This window comes from Hemicordylus capensis, chromosome 5 (genome assembly GCF_027244095.1).
Source record: "Hemicordylus capensis ecotype Gifberg chromosome 5, rHemCap1.1.pri, whole genome shotgun sequence".
NCBI lineage: Eukaryota > Metazoa > Chordata > Lepidosauria > Squamata > Cordylidae > Hemicordylus > Hemicordylus capensis.
The window spans coordinates 215,392,604-215,417,146 of record NC_069661.1 but is presented as its reverse complement, the minus strand read 5'-3'; the positions used below and the strand labels follow the sequence as shown (position 1 = coordinate 215,417,146).

At 45.4% G+C, this 24,543-nt stretch overlaps 1 protein-coding gene across 2 annotated transcripts in view; it reads left to right on the top strand.

The window, feature by feature from the left end:
• The window catches only part of GRAP2 (GRB2 related adaptor protein 2), a 95,718-nt gene extending 73,018 nt beyond the window's left edge, over window positions 1-22,700 (top strand). For both annotated transcript variants that reach the window (XM_053257085.1, XM_053257086.1), the window contains exons 6-8: window positions 7,424-7,555; window positions 18,507-18,623; window positions 19,878-22,700. In XM_053257085.1, coding sequence (XP_053113060.1) covers window positions 7,424-7,555; window positions 18,507-18,623; window positions 19,878-20,054 — 426 coding nt within the window. In that variant the 3' untranslated portion in view covers window positions 20,055-22,700. The remainder of the gene's footprint in view (window positions 1-7,423; window positions 7,556-18,506; window positions 18,624-19,877) is intronic.
• The last annotated feature ends 1,843 nt before the right edge of the window (window positions 22,701-24,543 follow it).

Sequence of the window (24,543 nt, the reverse complement as noted above, 5' to 3'; positions counted from 1 at the left end):
CTTTTTGCACTGTGAGCCCCTTTGAGATAGTGAACCACTTTCTACTGTTTTGTGGTGACTCTCTTAAATTTAGCAGGGGGAGAGCAACTGTCCCTGTTCAGTCCACTATAGCATCCTTCCCAGTAGCTACTCCCTTGTTTTTATTTTTACAATGTGAGTCCCAGCCCTTTGGGACAAGGAACCATCTTCTCATTCCTTAATACATAACTCCACTGTCTGAAGCTTTTTTCTTGAAAAGCTGTATATCAATATTTTTTTTTAAAAAAAAATTATTTAATAAGAAAAGAAAAAGAAATAACATGATTATATTATTATCATCCCTTGAACTTCCAACAGTTACATATGACAATCCAGGATTCCACTTCCATCCTTTGCCAACCTTCCCCCTCACATCAGATATTACAGAAAGATATAAGTAATGTGTTAATCAACCCTCAATATTAAAAAACAAACAAACCAAAATCTTGGGTGTGGATGCTGACCCTGTGCTAAATTGTAATTTATGGAAGGTTCCCAAGTTAATGAAAATATTTCATCTGAGGTATTCTATAAATAAGCAGCGATCTTAGCCATAAAGGCATATTCCCATGGCTTTAGTAGCCACTCGTCCAAGGTCGGGGTTGCATGTGATCCCCAATTGGCAGCACAGAAAATCCTGGCAGCAGTAATCATATATAAGGACAACTCCGTGTGTTTAGAAGGTATATAAGGTTTAGTCATATTTAACAAAAAAAAAGCTCAGGTGAATAGGGAAAGTTTATATTTAAAATTTGTTGCATCTTAGAGTGAATTTTTTTCCAAAATTGTTGTGCATATCAATATTCTAACAATAACTGTATCAGTAGTAGTAAATCAAACCAAGACCATTCTCTCTCTCTCTCTCTCTCTCTCTCTCATGCCACTGCCAAATGAGCAACCTAAAAGAGTTACAAAGACAGTGAGCAATTTGTCCCCAAACTCCCCAGACTAAGCCCACCCTCTCATCAGGGACCACCAGTTAATAAGCCAAAAGGGACTATTTTTTCATCAATTGCTGCAAGTTATGCAGGGTCAGAATGTAGGTGTATTAGCAGAATTGGGCTGTCTCTGAAACAAAAATTGCAGTATATGTGGCATCTAAGGACTGTATTGTGTTGATGCAACAGGTGAAAAGTAAGGCAAAATTTTAGAAACTAATACCTGCTATAGCACAGGATTGGGGAACAGTGGTACAGAACATGAGTGAACAGGCTGAAACAACAGAATGGAAGATGGAGTTATAATGGAACTGAGGGAGACGCCTTCATGCTGGTTTATTGAAAGGAATCGGAGTGCACCTTTTGTCAGAGCTGAAAGTTTCACTTCGCTGCAGAGCCTATTGTTTGTCTACCTTTATTCACAAAACAATCCATACAAAATGCACAAAGAGGATTGACAGAAGGGCATGTTTTAAAATACCAAAAAACTCGCAGAAGTTATTGTCATGAGTGAAGCACTAAAGGAAGAGAATGAGAGAGAGCAAAGGGTATTTGGGAAGCAGGGAAATCCCGGACTGTTTGCGGCTGGTTTCAGTTTGTGCCAGAAAAATAAGGAAACAGCAGAGCAGAGGTTACAAAGCATTATGCACAGAGCTGAGAGGGAGAATGCATGGTAACTACAGTAACCAAAGCCCTGCTTAACCAGGAAACGGATTCCGATATTAAATTACCAGGATGTGAATGCTGAGGCAAGGTGAAAACTATTACGTGCTGACAATAGCAATGAAGTTTTGTAACCCACATTGTCTGGGGAGGAACACTTTTTGTTGGCTCCAAAGAAAAGGAATAATAGATTTCTACTGCTGATTGAGGATGGGTCATATTGTTGACACCCTATCAACCAGTTATCCATCTTTTAAAACTCTGACTTATGAAAGAAGTGCATTTCTGTGGAGGGGAAGGTAATAGCATGCAATATTAGCATCAGCAGCAGGAGAGACGAGACTGAGTTAGGGAGAAGCAAGTATGACAGAGGGAGTGAGGCATCTATGAAACAGGCTGTTTTAGGGTAGATATGATCAATCTGAGAGAGAATGTTTTTAACCATGAGATTTTTTTTTTAAAAAAATTATTTATTTTTACATTTATATCCCGCTCTTCCTCCAATGAGCCCAGAGCGGTGTACTACATACTTGAGTTTCTCCTCACAACAACCCTGTGAAGTAGGTTAGGCTGAGAGAGAAGTGACTGGCCCAGAGTCACCCAGCTAGTTTCATGGTTGAATGGGGATTTGAACTCGGGTCTCCCCGGTCCTAGTCCAGCACTCTAACCACTACACCACGCTGGCTCACATGCTTTAACACATGCTTTGCTTAAATCACTTTGTTCTGTGAAAGCAAAAACTATGTGGGTCAGAATTGCTCATATGCACTGCAAAAGCCTCTTTTTCTGCTTTCTCTTTTACATTAGCAATGACCACATGTTCACATGTGTGATGCATGTTAGAGGTTGTTAATTTTTACCCTCAATAGGTAAAACAGCAGAGCACTAAGGAATGAGCACACACCCCAGTTACAGAGTAGGTAGCAGAGGATGGTTTAGTTGTTGCAGCTATTTAGAGAAAACACATGGAGATTCTTGTAGAACTAAATACTAAATATTTATTGGTTAAATACACTTGGATAGGAAAGGCCTAAACCTACTCTAAAGGACTACATAATGGATAGGTAAGGAGAGAGAGAGAGATGTTTCCATCTGCTCTCTAGGAGGAAAGGAAGGATTGTGACTCAGCACAGGAAGTGCAGAAGTGTCAGATCAGGGGTCATAGAGTAGAGACAGGTAGAACATTCAGGGAGACCCTTACTCACTATCTCTACTCCCAATGCCCCCAGTGGTCACCAGGATAGTTAGTGCAAAAGGTCGATGCACTGTAAGTCCATCTCCAATAATGCAAGAGAGGGTCAAAGGTAGTATAAACCTAAAAACACCCAGAAAGAGAGGCTGGTACTTGCACTAAGTTATACATAAGGCATGAAAAGTTAGGGAAGATAACTTTGCTTCCACAGTTGTACCTAGTTTCTCAGGTTACACAAACCATAAGAATGTATATACATATGAACATAGGAAGCTGCCTTGTACTGAGTCAGATCATTGGTCAATCTAGCTCAGTATTGTCTATATTAAGACAGTTCACACTTTTATAGTCAGAGTAGGATAAGTGTCCTACTCTAATTCAGAAAGTGTGCATGCACTCCTGTTTTGTGATTGTGAGCAAGGTAAACAGTAAGGTCAGAGAGGGGAGCTGGTTTGGATGGTGCTGTCCTTCTAGGGATGTGTGAAGGAACCCCCCTGACTGGCTAAGGGCTGGTTCAAGGATTCTAAGTAGAAACAAAAATTTTCTCACCGCCTCTGATGAGTGCTGCTGCAGCCACAGGAGGGTCTCCGGCAGCCATGGGGTGGGGGAGGTCTCCAGCACCAGATTTGGCCGTGGGGGGTCTCCCGCACCCGAAGTCCCTGCAAGCTATTGGGGAGCCCTCCACACACGATTCAGGTTTTTCATTAGGCAATGAAATGTAGCCTGATTTATGTCCAGGGTAAAAAAATCAATTTTTGCATTGGTTTTTTGGAGCAGATTTGAACTTGCAGTAAAGCCTTGCAGTAAACCTGTGAGAAAGCCTGCCCTCTGAAAATGCTCTTTGAGATACCAGGGATTGAACCTGGAACCTTCAGCAGATGCTCTGCCACTGAGTTACAGCCCCTTCCACATCCATTTGCTAAGACAAATTTAAGTCGAAGACTTAAGTTTGAAATCAAGTTCAAGGCATTTATGGTTAGAGTTAGACATTAATGAAACTAATAACATTTTTATTTAGAAACAAATGTATACCAAAATAACAAGAGAGCTTTGCAGAAAAACATTGGTTGTTTAGATATCATGCAGCACCCTGCTGATGGAGGAGCAAGGTGTGCACACTGGCTCCATAAGTGTAGAAAGCCCATTGATGCTGCTTTCAGGGGTGCGGAGCCTCCACAGCTCTGAAGAGTTGATCATCACTTCAGGACAATTCTCCCATCATTCCTAATGGAAGAATCATCCTACAGTGCAAAGACAATTTTTAGGGGCCAAGGAGGCTTTGTGCATTTGCAAGCAGTGTCAATGCGCTTTCTACACTCTACCTTTCTTTCTTTCTTTCTTTCTTTCTTTCTTTCTTTCTTTCTTTCTTTCTAACCACCATGAGCCATTTTTGGAAGCGCAGTATAGAAATCGAATGAATGAATGAATAAGTAAATAAATGAATACACTCACAGGGCCAGCACACAACCCACTCTCCATCAGTGGGGCACTGTGTAGTAAGCCGGACGGTGTAACCAGAGTTAAAAGCATGACTGGATCAGAGCAAGAGCCATAGACGCAACTTGTAAATGTCGACCAATAAGACCTCTCAGAAATAATAACCAGTGTTAAGAAAGAGGTTTTGATTTAGACAATTTGCTAGCAGTTAAGAGTTCCTGTTTCCAGATTCATAGCACTTCTGATTAAGGTAAATCATTGCTGTGGAAACCTTGCCCATTTCCACTGACTACAATTCATGCTGTTTGTCCAGTAATTTCCTGTAAATGTTATTGCTGCCTGTTCTTTTATGATTCGTCTCTAGTTTGATAATTTATATCTGCAGCTCAATTCTGGCTGCCTTGTTTTGTTTTTAAGAAAGCTTGTTTCACTAATGCAGCTGCCCCGAATAACCACTTTCATAGCATCCCAATCTTTAGAAAGCATCTGGCCATGGTTACCCATGCCTTATAATGATAATACATTTTATTTGTTAACTGCCCCATAACAAATTGTTCTCTGGTCTGCTTACAGCACAACATTAAAACATAAGATAAAAACACACAACACATCAAATCATAACAGACCAAGTGGGGGGAGGGGGATACAAAATATAATACAAAACAGTTTTTAAAACATTTTTAAAAATCAGTTAAAATCAGATCAAAATTTAAAAAGTTAAAAAGGCCTGAGTGAACAAAAAGGGCTTCACCTTAGTCATGTCACGGCTGGATTACTGCAATGTGCTTTATGTGGGGCTGCCCTTGCAGAATGCAGCTGCTAGGGTTCTCTCTGGAACTGCTTGCCTGGAGCATATTACACCTGTTTTGAAAGAGCTGGGCACTTTCCAGATTAGACCCTGCAGTGGAGTCAGGGCGTTTGTTAACTGCCCCATAACAAATTGTTCTCTGAGCGGCTTACAACACAACATTATCAAAACTAGAGACTAAAATTACCAAACTAAATTATCAAACTAGAGACAAATAATAAAAGAACAGGCAGCAATAACATTTAACATTTAACAATAACACAAAACAAGTGTGCTTCCACACTTCCTGTGTTGTGACACCGCAGTCCCTACACTGACAACAGGGTGCCATTCATATTTCCAATAGGGATGTGCACAGAACTGGCTGGCCCGGTTCGGTTCGAGTCCGGCCTGGACTCAAACCTGACCGGACCAGTTCGGTCCGGCATCCCTTAGAAACCCGCCTCCGGTCCGGGAGAGTTCGCAAAGCCCCCCCCTTTAAAACCTTTAGCCCTTTTGGGGGGCTTCCTGTAGGTCGTGGGGGAGAGGGTCCATGAAAGTTCCTCCTCCCCCCACTAGGCTCGTTAATTACCGTCACGGCCTGTGTTACTGCTTTTTCCGGCCCCTTCAGGCCTCTGTAGCTCAGTGTTCTGGCCATTTTGCCCGCTGGCCATTTTGCCCGCTGCCGCGCATGTGCAAATGGCCTCTGTGGGGCCTGGCATGGCCCAGAGCCTCACAGAGGACATTTGCGCATGTGTGGCAGCTATTTTTTTTTAAAAAAAATAATGTATATATATTGCCAATATTGATCCCTGAAAACATCATTAAGAATAAAGTCAAATTTGCATGCAAGAATTATAGCTACCCCATGTGACTTAAAAGCATCTGGAACTGAATTATGCTCTCCGAACCAGGAATAGTTTAAACAAAAATCTATCATCTTTCTTTCTTCCTATGAATTTATTGTGGCTGGGGATGATGGCAGTTGTAGTTCAGCAACATGCGGAGCCCCACTGATTGGGAATCCCTGCTTTAAACCATCAGAGATGTATTTATTTAAAACCATCAGAGATGTATTCATTTAAATTGGAATTATGTACAGTTTTAACATGCACACAATATCCTAACCGGTGATAAGGCTATGGATCTAATCCTGAAGCTTCCCAAGTAAAACCAAAGGCTATCAAAGTGCATTCCTCATCCAGTCAGATTAAAGAAATTAATGGGGATGGAGTTCTGCTTCTAAATAAATAGTAGGGAAAGTGCCAGATTACCAATCAGGTCTCCACTAGAGTTCCCTCTAACTGGGATTCCCCTATGTTATTGACTACACCTCCCCTAACCCCCAGCCAAAGGCCATTGCAGCTGGGAATGCTGGGAGTTGTAGTGAATAACATCTGGGAATCCCTGTTAGAGGGAATACTGGTTTCCACCATCTGATCTTCAGTAATGCAGTGATATCTGTTGCCCCAGGGCATTCACTGGGCCTCGGATTAAAGTGGTTCTAAGCAGTGAAGAGTTTGGCGTATACAACATTTCTCAGGATAGAACTCCCAGATAACTCTGCAGCTATGAGTATTTTCAAACATTATTCTGAGTCAGGGTCTCCATGAATGCCCGGATCATTGGCAGCTCCAAAGGCCAGAGCCAGAACCTTGGTCAGAGCAAAGCAGGGTAATATGAGTAATGCAGCATAAACGTTATCAGCCAACTGCTGGTTCTTATAGCCATGGCTTGGGTAGAGTGAATTGGCTTCTCCCTTTTCCTTGGAAAGGTCCTGTTCTGCAAGGGGCCTTGCCTGATTCCACAGGTGCTGGCTCTGGTGACACTGGTGAGTATGTGTGGGGGTCTCTGCTGCAGCTAGCAGATTCTCAAGAAAATACTTTGAGTTGAAGGGCAAGGCTGTCCTCAGATTCAGGCAGTGGTTGGGTTTGGGTTCCTCCAGCTCTCCTGGTGTGGAATACCCCAGTGACAAGGGGCCACCTGAGATTGGGAACTGGGTCTTTAGTTGTTCCCAACCTGTCTCCTACTCCAAACTCTCCATGTTGTCCCTCAAGTGGTTTTGGGTGTGTCCCAGATCCAGGGTCACCACACCTGTGAGTCTTAAATTGCTTTTGAGCTTATATCTCACTGTGTTTGTGATCATCCTGGTTGTTGTTAATGCAGGAGAGGTGCATTTGTAATGCGAATTAGCATTCTGTCCAAAGTTGTGCATCTCCATGACGAACCAGTTGAAGTATCTTCTTAATGCTTAGGTACTGAGAAAGGCAGGGGCAAAAACAAGCCTCCCCATACATGGTTATGCTGCTTAGGGGAAATAAGACCTAGCAGGATGTACAAAACAGAAGAGAAAGAACTTCAGTGTTTTATGATTTATTTTCCTTCCAGGATATGGGTGCTAGGAGTTTGGCCAAAAGGACACAGGAAGTGCTTCACCTAAGCGGAGCTCCTACAAAAGAAGCAGAGGCAGCCGGGCACAAGAAAGCCGGAGATCGGTTTTCATCTCGGCAACCAAAGCAGGTAACCCAAAGAGAGCAAAGCTGGGCCTGATTCAAAAAGTGCTGGTTCAGCTTATTTAAGAGGAGTGCCTGTTGTAAGAAAGAGCAGGATCGGTCCCTGTCCCAGCACTCTGTGACCAGGTAGACCAAGTTTTTTACCCGGGTTTATAGTCATGTGAACACTCGGGCTGCCTGCAGCTTGAGCATCCACAAAGCCAGGCAGCAAGGGTGCCTGACAGTGGGGGAATCCTCCAATACACCATGCTGCTGGTGCAGTGCATTGTGGGATGCTGGAGGACTTCCTCCTCTGGCTCTGCCAATCGCTGCAGCACTGTTCATGTGCCATGCGAGTGGCAGAGCCTACTGGGGAGGGTGGATTGTATGCATGGAGGCAGTTAGGAGCCTGCTTCCCTATCAACCCTAGCCAGTGCAGTCATGAGAACGACCTCACTATCTTTTTTGGATTAGACCAAACTTTCCAGTCTGCTTTCCAGCTAGTTTCCTCTTCCTGTCAAAGAAGGATGAAAGTGGCAAGAAAAACTGGGGTAGAGAAAGAACCAGCTGAAATCCGCAGGTGAGACGAAAATGCACCCCCACTGCATACATGATTTAATCCAGCCACATTCCTGACCAGGAAGGAAGCTTAGGGGTTGGCCTGAAGCTTAGGGGTTGGCCTGGCTCCTGGGAGGCTGAAGGAGTCTCCTACCCTCCTGGCTGCACTAGCTTCTGCTGCTTGTTCTGGGGTAGAGAAGTGAATGAATGAGGGTTCTTTAAACAATAAAGAGGTGAGTCTCACAATCTGTGAGACTCGCCTGAATGGGGTTTGAGAGGAGAGTGGGCTAAGCCCGTTCTCCCCACAGATGATCATTCCTGCAGCTCTGGACAGCCGAATCGGCTGCCCACATGACTGCTGGCTCCATCACGGAGCTGGCGGGGGCTGGGGGGATCAGGGGTCACATGACCCCCAGAGGTTCCAGGATGCCCTGCGCGAGTGCGCGGGGCATCCTGGAGAGACCCCCAGGGCTGGGAGGCTTGTTTTAGCCTCCCGGTGGGGGGGTCTCCTTGTGTGTTGCCGTAGCGCGGAGCCGCGCCACAGCAATCCATGATCAAATAGATGGGGTTAGGAGAGCACTTGTTCCACTATCCTCGTCTAAGGGGAGGAGGAATTAGGAGGGTTTGCTGCCGGAAGCCGCGTGTCTCCTGTGGCAGCACATGATCCTCCAAAAGCAGGCTAGGCTCCCTTAGCCCGCTTATGGTGGATCGTGAGAATCTACTCAGAGGCTTTTGAAAATAATTAATTCAAACTATAGGATCATAATATATTATGACTGTATTTTCTGACATTTTGCTGAGTACCAGTCTGGTGGGTGGAGGAGCAAAAGAGAAAGAAGGAAGTATTTTGAGGGGAGCACTTGCTACTAGGGATGTGTAGAACATTCTGTGGTCAGAACATTCAACCCATTCCAAGCACTATTTTGGAATCCAAAATGGCACTCGGAATGGGTTGAAACATTCCAACGGAACATTCCACACATTTTGCGTTCCGTTCTGAGCTCAGAACAGAATGCAAGATGTGTTTTGCGCACACTCCTATTTGCTACCCATTGGTGTCATCCCTATAGACACAGTAGGGGTGTATGTGAAAAGTATTGGCTGATCTGTGTGGGGAAAGCCTTGTGGCGGAGAAGGGGCTGGGTCCTTCCTAGAACTAGAAGTGCTGCAACTTGGAAATGTTTCACAATCCAAGGAAAAGGCTGTTATTGTGATGGAGTAAAAATTGCCTAATGTACACCCTGTTTGAGAAGAGTGACCACTGTAAATAACAGAAAGAGAGTAAATTCCATTAAAGACAAAAGTGTGCTGTCTATGAGTCATATGCCTGACATCAAACAGAAAAACGAACTGAACATAAGCATGCACACGCAATCACGCACTCCTGCTTCAAAGTCAAACTGAACTTGACTCACTCTTAACATCCCAAGCAGGGAACAATTGACATATATATCTGTATTGAGTCATGTTGACCTTTTGCGCTGGCTAAAATGCAGGCAAGAGACCCTCAGGGGCAGTTTGAAATGTTACGTTTTATAAGAGGAAATTGGAAAATACTTCCAGAGCTACAAACAAGGATGTTAAAAGATCTGGAGGGCAGTAGTTATTTTATGGAGAACACAGGCTATTAGATTGCCTTCCTGAAGAGGAAATATATAAAGCTTGCTGACAAAAAATAGAATCTGAAGAGCTGACTGAAATATATTACCTTACAATACTTTCAGCAAATAAAATAATAATAATAATAATAATAATAATAATAATAATAATAATAATAATAATTAATAATAATAATAATAATAATAGCTGACATGCTGCACAGCCTTAGGAGGATGGAGCAGGAGCTCACAAGAATCTAACTAGTAGCATGAAAGGTTTGCCAGGCAGCTACTGCACAGGGTGGAGGAGGAGCAGGAATTATTTTAGCTTCTCTCCTCCCTGCAAAAGATCTTTCTGCTTGGAAAGATATGTTACTGAGGGCGTATTTCCTCCAAGCAGAAAGGTCTTCTACAAGCAGAAAGGTCTTTTGCAGCAAGGGGAGGGAAGAGAAAATCACTCCCCGCCCCCCTGCTTTGCACCTGCTTGACTACACAACAGGACTTCGCCTCTGGGCTGCTGAGGGCACCCTGCAAACATGCCGTCCTTCTTCCACTCACCGACAGCTGTGCAGCATATGGGCCAATATATCTTGCTTTCCAACCACAAAAATTCTCAAAGCAGTTTCCTTAAGTTAGCAAAAGCTAGAAGAAAATGGTTCCCTGTCCCAAAAGGGCTCACAATCGAAGCAAACATATGCACACAACAAAGGAGATTAACATTCCCAACAGTCCTGTATTATACGAGAAATCCTGTATCTGCATCTTCTCCCGTACACGGTGGCGCTTCGAGGTAATTTTGGCGCCCAAACCTGAAGGGCTGTAGAGGTCTCCCCACCACCGCACTGCAATCCCCCCCCCTTATTTTTTTTTAAGGATGGTACTTTGCCCCACTGCTGCTGCTCCTTCCTCCTGGAGGGCCTCCAAATGACCGGAGCGGGGGGGTGAGGAGGCTCCCCAAAGCTCCGCCACTGCTGCACCACCGCCCTGCTGCTGCTGCCCTGTGCTTGCTGCTGTTCCCCTCTTCACTGCCGGGGGTGGGGGGTGAGATGAGTGGAGCTGGCCAACCTGCATGGTGGTGTCGGTGGTGGGCGCGGCGGCTGGTGGGCCTCCTTGGCTGGCTTTATAAGCCATTTTGAAGTTTTAACTACCTGCCGCCATGACTCCTCCTCCCTCACCCCCAGCCTTGTTTTGTGCTTTTATATTTTTGATTGGATTGGAGGGGCGGTTTATGTAGGAGTGATCTGTTTGTCCTCTTGAGCTCTGGGATTCAGGGAGGGTATTCACTTCTTGGGATTTGGAATTCAAGGTATCCGTGTATGCATCAGTAAATCCTTTCCATTTCAGGAAGAACTCAACCTTGCCATTAACTACATGCCTGTCCAGGACTTTTTCCATAACATATTCTTCAGGTTCTGCTTCTTCAGCTTTTTTGCCTTTGCCATGCTGACGAGATCTGCTCGTCCTCAGCTGGCGCCAGGACACTAGCGAGGAGGCCCACCAGCCACTGCGCCCGCCACTGATGCCACCACCACGGGAGGTGGCCTGCTCCTCTCATCTCACCTCACACACCCCAGTGGTGTAGAGGGGAATGGCAGTGGCGCAAGGCAGCAGCAGTGGGGCTCTGGGGAGGTCCCCCCAGGAGGAAGGAGGCCAGGGACCTGATCCCCAGGGTCCATGGCTAAATCTGCCCATGCCCATATGGGATGCTATTCTCCTAATATTTTTGGCATTGCCTGCGGCTCTCCCTCATTCCGCCCTCAATGCTTTTGCATTGAGCCCTTTGAAGTCTGGGTGAAGTGCATATTACAATGGGAAATAAATAACAAAGTTCACAAAAGACGCCCCAATTGCTCTGCAAACTTGCAGGAGCAATTGCCTGATTTTATTTACATCTTCAAAGTTACTAATCCTTTACATATCAAATGTAAATAGACCCACAGACTCCTGCTAACTGACTCACCACTTCTGGCAGACAAAGCAGCCTTTCAGTAAGGCTTTCAATGACAGCCATGGCAAGATGCTCCATGCCTAAGTAGGATGGTCTATCTGAAAAAAAAGCTTTGTGAAATCATGGGGCTTGTGCTGTTTTTTGTTGTTTGTTTTACAAATGCATTGTTACTCAGACTTCTGATTACCCCTGGAATGACTTCACCCCCAGATGACCCCACCCCCAAGACACACACACCCTTTGCATCCCGCATTCAGGCAGTGGAATGTTGGCAACTCTAAAGGAGACACCAGCAAGTGATGGTATGTTGGGTTGAATAGGGACAGTTGCTCTCCTCCCACTAAATATCTATATTATTAATTCTCCAAGACAGGCCATGCGTGGGGATGTGGTAGAAAGGAGGCGATTGGCTGACAGAGTTTGCAAGCAGAACCACCTGATTGGGCAGTGGGGATTCCATATACAGATAGGGAGAAGGAGCCTGTGAGAGCAGAAGCACCATAGTGATTGGGCAGTGGGGATTCCATATGCAGATAGCAAGGACAGGGGCATAACTATAATAGGGCAAGGGGAGACAGTTGTCTGGGGGCCACTGCCTTGGGGGCCCCCCAGAGGCAAGTCACATGACTGACTCCCCCAGCCGCACACCCGCCCGAACTTCCTTCAGTTGTATTCATCCTCTGAAATTGATGTGAGTGTTGAGACCTGGAGCTACCAGAACAGCATGTCTTTCTCTAGGACCATTAAATGACTTGCATCGTCCTCCACAATTTACAAAACCTTAAAAAAAAAATTAGGATGATGTTATATTGTGGCATCAATATTTTACTATGCTTTTTGAGCTGAACTTCAGTGAGGGGGACCATTTTAAAATCTTGTCTCTAGGCCCACTCCAACCTTGCTACGCCCCTGAGCGAGGAGGAGCCTGTGGCACTGTGGTGATTGGGCAGTGGGGATGCCCTATGCAGATAAGGAGGAGGAGCCTGTGATGGTCAGTTGGACTGCAACTGTTACTGGTCGGAAGATGTTCTTGATTGTAGAGGAGAGGAATATATATATATGGAAAGCAGGCAGGGGTCTGCAAAAAGACGGGTCGTGAGGAAGAAGAGAGCCCCTTCAGGAGAAGGAGGATGCTGCTGTGTGGATTAAATGAGGAAATAAGATGAACAAAATCTGTTAACTCAGGGAGGGAGAGAGAGAAAAAACATGAAGGGAGGGGGAAGAAAGAGTGGGTAAAAGCGAGTGGAGGAGAGAGAAAGAGAAAAAGAAGGGAGGTGGAAGAGAGACAGAAGGAAGGGCAAGGGACGGGCCTGAGCCTGTCAGTAGTGTGAGGGGAATGAGCGGCCATGGCAGCACTAGCAGCAAGGAAGGGCCCAGTCAACCACTACTGCTGTTTGGGGCTACCGAGGCCATTGTCAGAGAAAGGCAAGCAGGCAAGGGGTGGGCCCGGGCCTGTCAGCAACCTGAGGGGAACGGGCGGCCATAGTGGCGGCAACAGCGAGGAACAGCCCAGTCAACCACTGCTGCTGCTCCTGGAGGGAGGAGCAGGAGCGGGGTTCAGGTGAAGGTGAGGTCTCTGGGGACAGGGGGCTGCAGCTTGGCCAAAAGGTGGCAGCAATGCTGTAGCCACAACCAAGAAGGATGAGGGGGATGGAAGCAACAGGATGGAGGAGGAGCAGGAGTGCACCTCAGGTGAGGGTGGGGGGATCTCTGAGGTGAGGGGAGCAATCAAGTACTAACGCACAGATGCTCTAGAGCATGCAAGAGTTCCATCACTGAAGCGGAGAGAAATAATGGCGGCGGTCAGGATGCAGAGGTGGAGTGCCGGCAGGCGAAGCCCCTCTGGCCAGAAGAGATGGGTGGACGGCAGGCGAAGTCCCGCTGACCAGGAAAAGTAGGTGGTGGCACGGAGCAATAATGGCGGTGGCGAGGAGATGGGCAGACAGCGGGCAAAGCCCTACCAGCTGGGAGGAGTAGGTGGGAGGCGGCAGCAGGATGGCCTGGCCCTGGCCCGCCCTATGGGGAGAGCTGCGGGGGGAGAGAGCGAGCGAATAGCAGGGGGGGAGCGAGCGAGCGGCGGGGGGAGCGAGTGCATGCTGCAGGGGGGAGCGAGCGAGCATGCACTGCGGGGGGAGCGAGCGAGCGCACTGCGGGGGGAGCGAGCGAGCGAGCACACTGCGGGGGGGATGCCACAGGCTCAGTGCACAACTGCACAGATGCTCTGTGCGGGGTCAGCTAGGATGAGAATATATTTGATCCTGGGCAGGGTTCAAAGGAAGTAGGATGAAATAAGGTACTACCATGGGGAGCCCACAAAACTACCTTAAAATACTTGAAGTGCAAGGCATGTATTTTGTGGGTGGGACTTATCAACAGATGTATTCATGCTTGACCAAGTTACATTTTGCAGGTGCAGCAACAGCAGCACCTCAAGCACTGATGCTCTTTGGCCTGCTGGAAACCATCTTTAATCCCTAAAAATGCACCGAGAATGATGGATATCACATCATATCATTCCTCAGTGCATTCTGGCAAATACTGGTGGCCTCCTGTATGGTGACAGTTAACTGCCAATTTTCCTCCTGAAATTCACTGGGGAATGATGTGATGTTGTGGCATCCATCATTATATATTGCAGTGGGGGGTGGCGCCCAGCAAGAGTGCTACTGCTGCTGGTGTTCAAAGAGGTGCAACTCTCAAGCAAAACTGGTCAGCCCCTTGTACCCTACCCATGCCTCAAAAATTTCAAGCTAAGTTTGTAGGCTCTCTATGAAAGTAAAGGTGAAATGTGTCATCGAGGTGGTGCAGACTCCTGGCGCCCATAGAGCCCTGTGGTTGTCTTTGGTAGAATACAGGAGGGGTTTGCCACTGCCATCTCCCATGCAGTATGAGATGATGCCTTTCAGCATCTTCCTATATCGCTGCTGCCCGATATAGGTGTTTCCCATAGTCTAGGAAACATACCAGTGGGGATTTGAACTGGCAACCCCTGGCTTGCTAGTACTGTACTGTACTCAAAATTTCCCTTCCATTTTCACCACACATGGAAGTGTGGGAGAAAGTAGAGGCGGGGAAGAATTTCAAACCAGCTCTAATTTGGAGTGGCCAACATATTTCACTTAGTCATGATTCCGCCCTTCCAAATTCGAATGTCTTCCCTATAGCATGGGCAGGAGCGGAGCCACCATTGAGCGAACAGGTTCAAAGAGCCCGGGCCGCTGCCCCTCAGGGGCCATGCCTCATGCCCCAAAACACGCCCCCTGTGTCTGCCGTCAGATGCAGGGGGCGTGATTTAGCTCCCAAGCGGGGATGTGCAGCCCCTTTTTGAGCTAAATCAGCCAGCTCTGCTTTTGCAGCGTGGCCGGAGCAACTCTCCCTGCCTTTTAAAGGCAGGGAGAGCCACTCCTGGCCACACTACAAACGTAGCGCTGGCCATTTTAGCTCCCAAGCGGGGCCACGCGGCTCCGTTTGGCAGTTAGATCAGCCAGCGCTGTGCTTGCAGTGCAGCCAGAGTGGAACCGGCCATGCTGCAAAAGCAGCGCTGGTCATTTAAACTCCCAAATGGGGCCGTACGACCCCGTCTGGGAACTAAATCATGCCCCCGCATCTGATGTCAGATGTGGGAGGCATGGCTAAACGCTCCCTGTGTCTGGGGTCAGATGCAGGGGGCAGGTCTAGGGGGCCACAAGGGCGGCAGAACCCAGGCCACCACTGGCCTTCCTCTGCTCCTGAGCACAGGTGTAACCCCTGCTCCTATTTACTATATGTTTCCCATGCATACATCACATAATGTATAACTTTGCTTAAATAACAATCGGGTAGAAACCCGTCATGCCCGAAATCATGAAGTATAGGCTTATCAAATAGCTAATCTCACAGGACAGGAGCTTACTTGGCAGAGACCAGGCCCATTGGATCCACTGAGGTTTGTGCCTTTGCCCCATAAGAACAGCCGTGCTGGATCAGGCCCAAGGAGGCCCATCTGGTCCAGCATCCTGTTTCACACAGTGGCCCACCAAAGGCCTCCAAGAAGCCCACAGGCAGGGGGTGAGGGCTTGCCCCCTCTCCTGCTATTGCCCCCCTGCAACTGGTATTTAGATGCTTTGCAGCCCCCTACTAGACAAGCCTATAGAATATAATATTTTAACCCTTAAGGACGGAGAAGGGGTTACACAGGCATCAAATAAATGGCATTTGAGAAGGAGAGGAGATAATAAGATATAGCTTAATTTAATATGCCAGAACAAGGAAAGGAGCATGGGATTTCTAAAAATGTATTGTGTAGAATCTATATTTTTAATTCTCTAGGACGTACCCGTCACTAATCCCATGCGTAGCAGCTTTCATGGGAGTTCGGAGAGCTGCCAGATAGCCACGGGACGGGTGGGGGGAAGAAAATGGCAGCAACGGCAGCCAGCCAGCCAGAAAGCGGCAGCGGGACAGAGATGAAGCCAGCGCCTGGCTGGCCAGAAAGGCAGACAGGAGAAGAAGCCGACGCCCGGCTGCCTGGCAGCAAATGGAGGGGCGCGTGGGAGAAGAAGTTGGCGCCTGGCTGACCAGAAAGTGGCGGGAGGGAGGCTGGCTGGCTGGCCGGCCAGAAACCGGTGGGGGGCGGCGGGAGAAGAAGCTGGCTCGCCTGCCCAAAAATGAGGGGAGGGAGAAGACGCCCAGCTGCCCAGAAAGTGGGGGGTGGGGGAGAAAGAAAAAGGTGGCAAGCGGCCAGCAAGGGAAGAAGGTGGTTGCAGGTAGGTGGGCCTGCTGGAGGCGCAAATGCTTCACGCCTGGCCCAGCTAGTAAAGAGTTGATATCCTACTACAAATTGTTCTTCACTGTAACTGTTTGTTTGTTTGTTTAACTAACATATTTGTATGCCGCCCAAAATGCAAGTCTCTGGGAGGTTTACAACTAATCCAAAGCAATAATGTATGGGAGATGTTGCTGTACAATATAAGACAGGGGTGGCCAAACCTGTTTACAATTTCATGTTTTGGTGGTGAGGGGTGATTTAGAAGGGGGAAAGCAATTGACCTATCCAACCCCAACACAGCATTCCTCCAGTGGCTGTTGCTGGTGTCTCCCTTGTGTTTCTTTCTAGACTGTGAGCTCTTTGGAGGCAAGGAATCACTTTCTTATTATTCTTTTTCTATATACACCACTTTGAAAACTGTTTTTGTTGAAAAGTGATACTTTTCACTTTTAATAACTAATAGTAGCGGTAATAACATTACAGTGCTTAAGGGATTTGAGCAACTGCACTTGCCAGCATAATCTAATCTATGCAACCATTAAAAGTATAGATGCCTTCATGTTGGAACAAGTTCCTGTTACTGGCATAAGACTATGGAAATAATACAGAGAAGGACTATAGCTCAGTGGAAGAGTGTTTGCTTTGCATGCAGAAGGTCCCAAGTTCAATCCCTAGTATCTTCAGGTAGGGCTGGGAAATATCCATCTGGAATCCTTTATGGGCTGCTGCCAGTCAGTGTAAACCAGTCCTACTCAACTTTGGCCTCCAGCTGTTTTTGGACTACAAAACTCCCACAATCCCCAGCCACAGTGGCCAATAGCCAGGGATTATGGGAGTTGTAGGCCAACATCTGCAGGAGGGCCGAAGTTGAGCAGCCCTGGTTTAAACAATACTGAGCTAGATGGAATAACAGTCTGACTCAGTATTAGGCAGCTTCCTATTTAACCCATGTAATTTAATGTTATAAGACTGACAGAAGTAATTAAATCTTTCATGGTGTCACTCAAGGCTCAGGGACAAGGTAAATGTAACTCATTAGCCTTCCATTAACCCTTTTGATTTAGCACCAAATCTGCTTGTGGTCCAACCACAGTCTACTTCTAGAGGCTGTGTTAGGAACAGCATTTCTAAGGACCACAGGGGACCCATAAAGGATGCTGAATGCATGATGCAACATCACCCTCAAGCTTCGACCACTTCTGCAGGCCAGAAAGCTGCAATAATGGCATTGTTCATGTGCAAAGATGTCCTTTAGTGGCTTCAGGATGCATGACCTGACAAAATGGACCTCATCGTACTTACATATTAATAAGGAGAGAGAGAGAGGATGTGCTGCCAAATACAGGTCAGAGAACTGTAACTTCTTAGAATACCTGGGCCATCCATCTCTCAGCAGCACAACTCTTGGAGGAGGGTACCAAGAATTGCCCATCTGTGCTCTGAATCATTAGAGCAATCTAATGACTTTCCCACATTATGAATTTACTGAATGTCTCTCCTGAATTGAAGTTGATTTAATTAGCAGCTGACAACTCTGGAAATATCTGGGAGTCAGAGCAGCAACTGAAGAAAAGAAGGCAGTAAATACTGAAACAAAAGGGGAGACCATCTTAAGGTGCTGAGATAATTTATTGTCCAAGGCATTTTAAGTATTCTAACACATTGTCAGGGGCAGAAACCAGAACTATCCCATTTCAACATGTTAAAGCTGCATTGCTTTGAACTGTAGACATTTAGTAGACATTTTCCCCTCAATTAAAACTTTACAAGGCAGTGAAATGTGTGATATACAGATCATGTGTGGATATACAAATCAATCCCAAACTAAGCAAATGTCAGTTGGAGTAAACTGCATTGACAAGGATTTAGCATAGAGCTGAAATGATTTCCAGCCCCTAGAAGAAATAGGGAAAGGGTTTTCAGTTGAAGAACTTTAATTATAAGGATACAAATAACAGTTTTATCCCATATAAGGTGCACTGCAATGCATGAGTTCATCACCAGAAACAATGTCAAATGTCCTCAGGCATTAATTATTCCAAAATGTTTCCTGTTTATGTGCAACGCTGGAACCCCCAGTTCTACCACAGAGTGTATTAACGGTTATCTTATCTTGCCCACTTTCTAGGACAGACGTGGATGGAGTCTTGAAACTCAGGAGGGACCTCAAGGCCAAAGAGAAGCAGGAGAAGGGAGTGGACCATCTATGTTCCGGAGACACACGGATCCTGCGCAGCAACAACAGGTGCAGCAGGCCTGCTTTTTTGAGACAGAGTCTAGGTGGGAGGGTGTGTATGTGTGTATTTTAAATTTATATCTTGCTCCTCCTTCCAGAGCTGTATACATGGTTATGTTTATACTCTGTTGTGAGGTAGATTAGGCTGAGAGATAAATGATTGGCCCAGAGACACCCAGTGAGTTTCAAGGCTGAAAGGGGATTTGAACTCAGGTCCCTGCAGTCCTAGTCCAACACTCTTAACTGATAGAATTTGCGGTGGGCTCAGTCTAACAAGCAAGTGCCAGCTACAAGAGTACAGACAAGAGAGACAAAATCAAAAACTCAGTCAGAGCCTGGAGGAGACGCTTTCCTCCCTCCCCGCACTCCTTCCAAGGATGCCCCCATACCCTGCATCATGAGCTGTCCTCCAATTTCCTCCTCCACTCCAAGCCTCCATCTTTTTACTGTGTGGGCAGTGGCGGCTGAGGCAGCACAAGCAACCAGCCAGGAGTTTCCTTTCTCTCCCTCCTGCAAGCGGCAGCAAAAAGGCAGGGTGGGAAAGAAGGGTCGCCCGCCACTCTGGCAGGAGGAGGGGCATGCGCACAGCAGGAGAAAAGGGAGTCACTCACTCTCTGGACTTTTCTCTCCCTCCCACAGGCAGTAGCTAGCAGGCAGCATGAGAATATAAGGAAGGCCCACCACTCAGGCCAGAGGAGTCTCTTGGGCATCACTACAGCATTGGGACTCAGCAGCAGGAGGTAGTGCATGCAAAGCAGGCCTCGGAATGGCGGGCTCTACTTGTTTTAACTAAAGAGAAGCAACCCGTCTTCCTTTGGAGAATGACTTAACAGGGTGAGGGAGGAGCAAAAGCCTGTTGACAGGAAGAAAGCCTCTCTGGGCCAGATCATCCGACCCATGGGCTGCAAGTTGTGCAGGTTTGCTATAACCACTACACCACACTGTCTCTCTTTTCTGGTTTAATCACAGCAGTTTGACCAGGATTGCCTGGAAATTCTGCATTCCCACAATCAGCTCTGTGGGGCCCAGCAATCCTGGTTAACTCTTTAACCAGGATCACCATGATTGTGTGAATGCAGCTAATATTCACTGTTTTTCCTTTATATCACCTTGGGATATGCATTTATGTGATATATAATAAATAAATGTATTGTGCAAATAAGGTTACCAGGAAAGACCACTTAGGGTCTTTTGAGGGCAGGATATAGTGGGTGAGATGTGTAGCTCTGGCTGAGATTGCCCTTTCTCTGTCTCTGTTTTTAGCGATCACGATGGGCCCGTGCCATATATGACTTTGAGGCAATGGAGCATGATGAGCTGGGATTCTGCAGTGGCGATATCATAGAAGTCCTGGACAACTCCCATGCTTCTTGGTGGAAAGGCTGTTTGCATGGGAAATTTGGTCTCTTTCCTGCCAACTATGTGGCACCTATGACATAGTGTGTCTGCATTGTTTGGGCTGTGTGTGTGTTTTAATGAGCACACTCCATCTTGTCAATAGCAACAGAAACCTCCATCATGTGCCTGGGTGACACTCACACAGTTTTCACAATCGTAACCTTTTAGCTATTGAGTAATTGATATTAAAATAATCTATTGAAAGAGGAAAGCCGATCTTTTTGCACATAATGGCAGCAAGAGCCAGAGATAATCTAAAAGACCTTTTTACCTTATTAATAGATCTGAGTTAACATACATCATGCCTTTAGTGACTATCTCTCAGGAAATTCCTCAAAGAGGCCTTGAAGTACTCCTCAAGCAAGATTGCAGGCTACGCTGCCTTCATGTCCTTAAGACTGCCACAGTTGAAGATTAAACTTTTCATAACTCTTGGGTATGATTCTATCTTCTAAGGGTACATACGGATATACAACATTTGAGCACACTGTGGAAGCACACTCATGGTATTTTGTTCTCAAGCATACGTTATCTTTCCTGGATCAAGTTCAGAAAAAACTAGTTCTGCAGCAGAAATGGACTCTGCAAGGTCTGACTGCAGGAACCAGGGAAATCACAAAGCCTCCCCAAAGCAGTTTTTGAATTATTATAAAATTAGTTGTGAGACTTTTAAAAAAATTGGTAGTTCAATGTATGTTTAATTTTGTAAATGTACATGCAGTGCTTTAAAAATAAGAAATCGGCCGGCTTACTTGAAGCGTGGGAGGAGGAGAAAAACAATCAACTGAAGCAGCATTCAGTTTGCTATTTGGTATGTCTTTTATTTGCATTCTGAACAAAGGAGGAAGCTGGGCTTGCCCCACTGGGGAAAATGTCCGGCAACTCCTTTTCTTGGTATGTGTTTACATAGCCTAATTCCCTTTTACTGTAAAGTTTAAAGATTTCCCTTGTATGAAAGATTTGCTGTATTGTTATATAATTAGGCCAGGGCCCAAGTGTGGCAATAGCGGCGGTGCAACTGCACTTTGCCATGCTTGAGGGTGGAGGGGGCTTGGGCTGGGCTGCAAGCTTAGTACCATGAGGGGGAAACTGAAGCTAAATTGTAGATAATGCTCAAAGATGTCCACGCAAACCTATTTCCCTGTATCTATATGAGATGTTCAAATCTTATAAAAACCTGGGAGATTTTTCTGGAGCAAGGCCTTTGTTGTCAGCTTTTCCAAAACCAAAGAGTGGGGAGGAGAGAGCCCATATTTCACGTTTGAACTTGCCTCTGACAAATTATGTTGGAATACTAATTTATGCTGCCCTTCAAGACACTGTAGAAGAGGGGCCTCTTCATTCAACCACCAATCACCTACCTGAGAACATTGTGAATTTGTATCTCGAAACTGTAGCTGTGACATGTGATATCACACAGCAGTTTGTCAGCCTAGAAACAATGCATTTGCGCAAGTTGTGCAAATTGCACCACACAAGATTAAGCCCATTGGAAATAAAGGACTTGCTCTTGTGTGATGCAGCCTATGCAAATGCAGCGTTGTTAGACTCTTGTGCAGTACATGAGGCTGTTTTTAATTTTGATTGGATTCAAGCTTCCCTAGGGCTAGTTATGGAATAAAGAAAAGGGCCCTGGATCAGAAGCTGAATTCTACAGCTTCTCTGCCCCAGTTGACAGCAGAAGCCCTACATCTTCAGAAGGCTTTGAATTGTGGCTATTGATGTGCATAATCTCCAGTCACTTATCATGTGGAACCATGTATAGGGCATATCCATGCTGCAAATTTATATTGTTTCCCCATAGATCTTGGGAACTGTAGAGTGTTGTAGGGAATTATAGATAAGCATTCTGCAAATTCTACAATTTGAATTCTACAGAGGGATTGATTATTAAACCAGTTTACGTCTGTGGGGTACATGTGCCCAAAGTCTCCTTCCATGTCTAAGCAAGTGTATATGACACTGTAAGATGAGTGCTTGCAGGCCTTGCAATATTGTGTGGCAAGTATTTAGTGTCTTTATTTATTGGTGATAGACATGCAGATGTTCTCATAGGCTGCTAATATGTTCTAGGACACATGCTAGATTATAAATGGGTTGAAGAATGGGGGTGATTCTGTACAAACACTGCACTTGCCATATGGTGAACACAAGAGCCCTATTCAGACATTATGATGAACCCTTGTATGAGTGTACAGTATACACAAGTACAGATCTGTACACTAGTGCAGTTATTCATACATTATGTTGAACACAGGTGCAACAGTACACTTCCTATCTGTACCATGCATTTCCAGGCCCTATACCTAGGCTCACTTTTAAGATGAATGCAGGTACAGTCATTCACACAAAAACATGTATGAATGTACAGATATCTGTACACTCATGTAACATAATGTCTGAACACAGCTAAAGCCTTCAAGTCTTTTAACAATCCAGATTCCAAAAATGTGCTCCTCTGGCTCTCTCTCATCTTTAGCATCTTGTAGCAATTGGGTGATGATAATCCAGCTGTTCCTCAGCAGCCACAGCTTTGACCTTTTGTTGTGCAGGAAAACTGCATTCTTGCTGCCAGAGAGGGTTCTAGTTCTCTGTTATTTTTATCTGTGAGAAATACCCCAGCAGGGGCTACTCTGTCATCCTGAGAATGTATAAAATTATGCTCATTAAACATTTATTGTGTCTTTATTCTTTTGACTCAAGGTAGCAATTTAGCACAATGGAGAGAAAAATATACAGCAAAACAGAAAGTAGGGTTCTCATAAATACAAGAAAAGAAATAAAACTAATATAATCTGAAGATGATACACACCTTAGCCGAAATTCAGTCAGTTTTTAAAAAGATAAAACTACCATATTGCTCAACCACAGGATCCTATTTCATTTCGGTGGAATTAAATATCAAACAGCAAAACCATGCCACTGTTTGTTGTTGTTTTTTACCAGTGGTCATATCCTTTGCAAATCAAAGTACAATCAGCTGATGATTCAGCACTCACTAACAAAGTCTGCATACCATACTACTGTCACAAGAGTTGAAATGTTCCTTCAGCAGCAAATGGGAAACAGGAATCATGTGTGAAAGAACTGACTTTAGATGCAGAATTATGTATAGCTAGTGACTTGGTATCAGGAAGGAACTAGATGTGATATTCATCACAGAGATGTCATCCTTCACTCCATTCTCTTACAGTCTTGTAATAAGAGAAATGTGTGACATCATAAAGTAAAATGTCTCCCTGTCTCACTCAATATTCTTTGCTGTCACTGACTGGTAGAGGGTGCATGGAAGCATATGACATTATGATGTCAATTCATGTTTCCTTTTCAGGACACTTATGGGGAGAGAAGGAGGAACAGGTTATGGGACTGCTGTTTTTGATGTCAAACTTATGATCCTCAAGTGTTACATCTAGTTCTCCCCTCCATCTCCAGGAGCCATTCCAGACAGGGATTCTACCCTGAATCTCCTTCTGGAGAGAGTGCATGCAATCACACACCAGCCGATCCCTGGACCTACTCCACACACAAATCGGGCTTTGTCTTGCAAATTCTAGTTTATCTTAAGTTATTTCTGGGGGGTTTAAATGCTGGTTTTAAGCTACTTTTTCTGAAAATGCCGGAGCAAATAGGGAGAGGGACTGATGTAGAATGATTAGCATGATAAAAGGGATAGTCTCGTTACAAATGCAGATGTAGCTCTTTAGTAATCTCTCTCCCTCCCATTGGCTAGAAGGAAAACACGGAGGCGTGCCACATGAACCACAGAGGGGAGGAGCTGTTTCCCTCAATGCCACAAGTGTAATTCGAAGTGGCTTCGCTCAACATTTACCCTGCAGCATGAAGCCATGTGCAAATAACTCCCAGTTCTAGCTCTGTATCCCCTGACACTGTGGAAAGTTCTGATTGGCTTCACTGAAGCAAATGTTCTCTTACCAGAGAGGGGAAAAACCCAAACATTTTGAGTAATATAATGAAGCCAAATTGCACCCTCCATTTCTGAGGAAAGAAGCGCTCCTCTTATTTGATTATGCATGGTGATTAAATCTGTAAGGTAATGAATCTAAATCAGCAGGGGTTTAATTAACATTATTTCCTGTGTTTCACTGCCCCCCCCGCCCTAATAAAGAAAACACCTAAAATTGCTGTCTGACTAAAAAGCTGAAAACAAGATGGAAATTAAGAGTTAAGTATTTTGTTTAGAGCTTTTCCCCAACAACAGTAAGCAAATAAATAATAAAACAAGTATAAGAACCGATGGGGCACATCGGAAAGCAAGGTCATTTTTCAACACAAATGATACAGCAAAAACTGGTAAGAAAGAATTCTTTTGACTGCAAGCGAAAGGTCAGTAAATGTACACAGGTTAAGTATTGCTCAGCTGGGTTCTTAAGTATTGTTCAGCTGTGGCTAGTTTTGGAATTAATAAAAAAAGTGAAAGCCTTAAATGAAAGTATTAAAAAATAATGTAACACTCTTATGTGTTTCCAGTGCAGTAATGCTTCTTAATTCTACAAATGGATGCAGAACC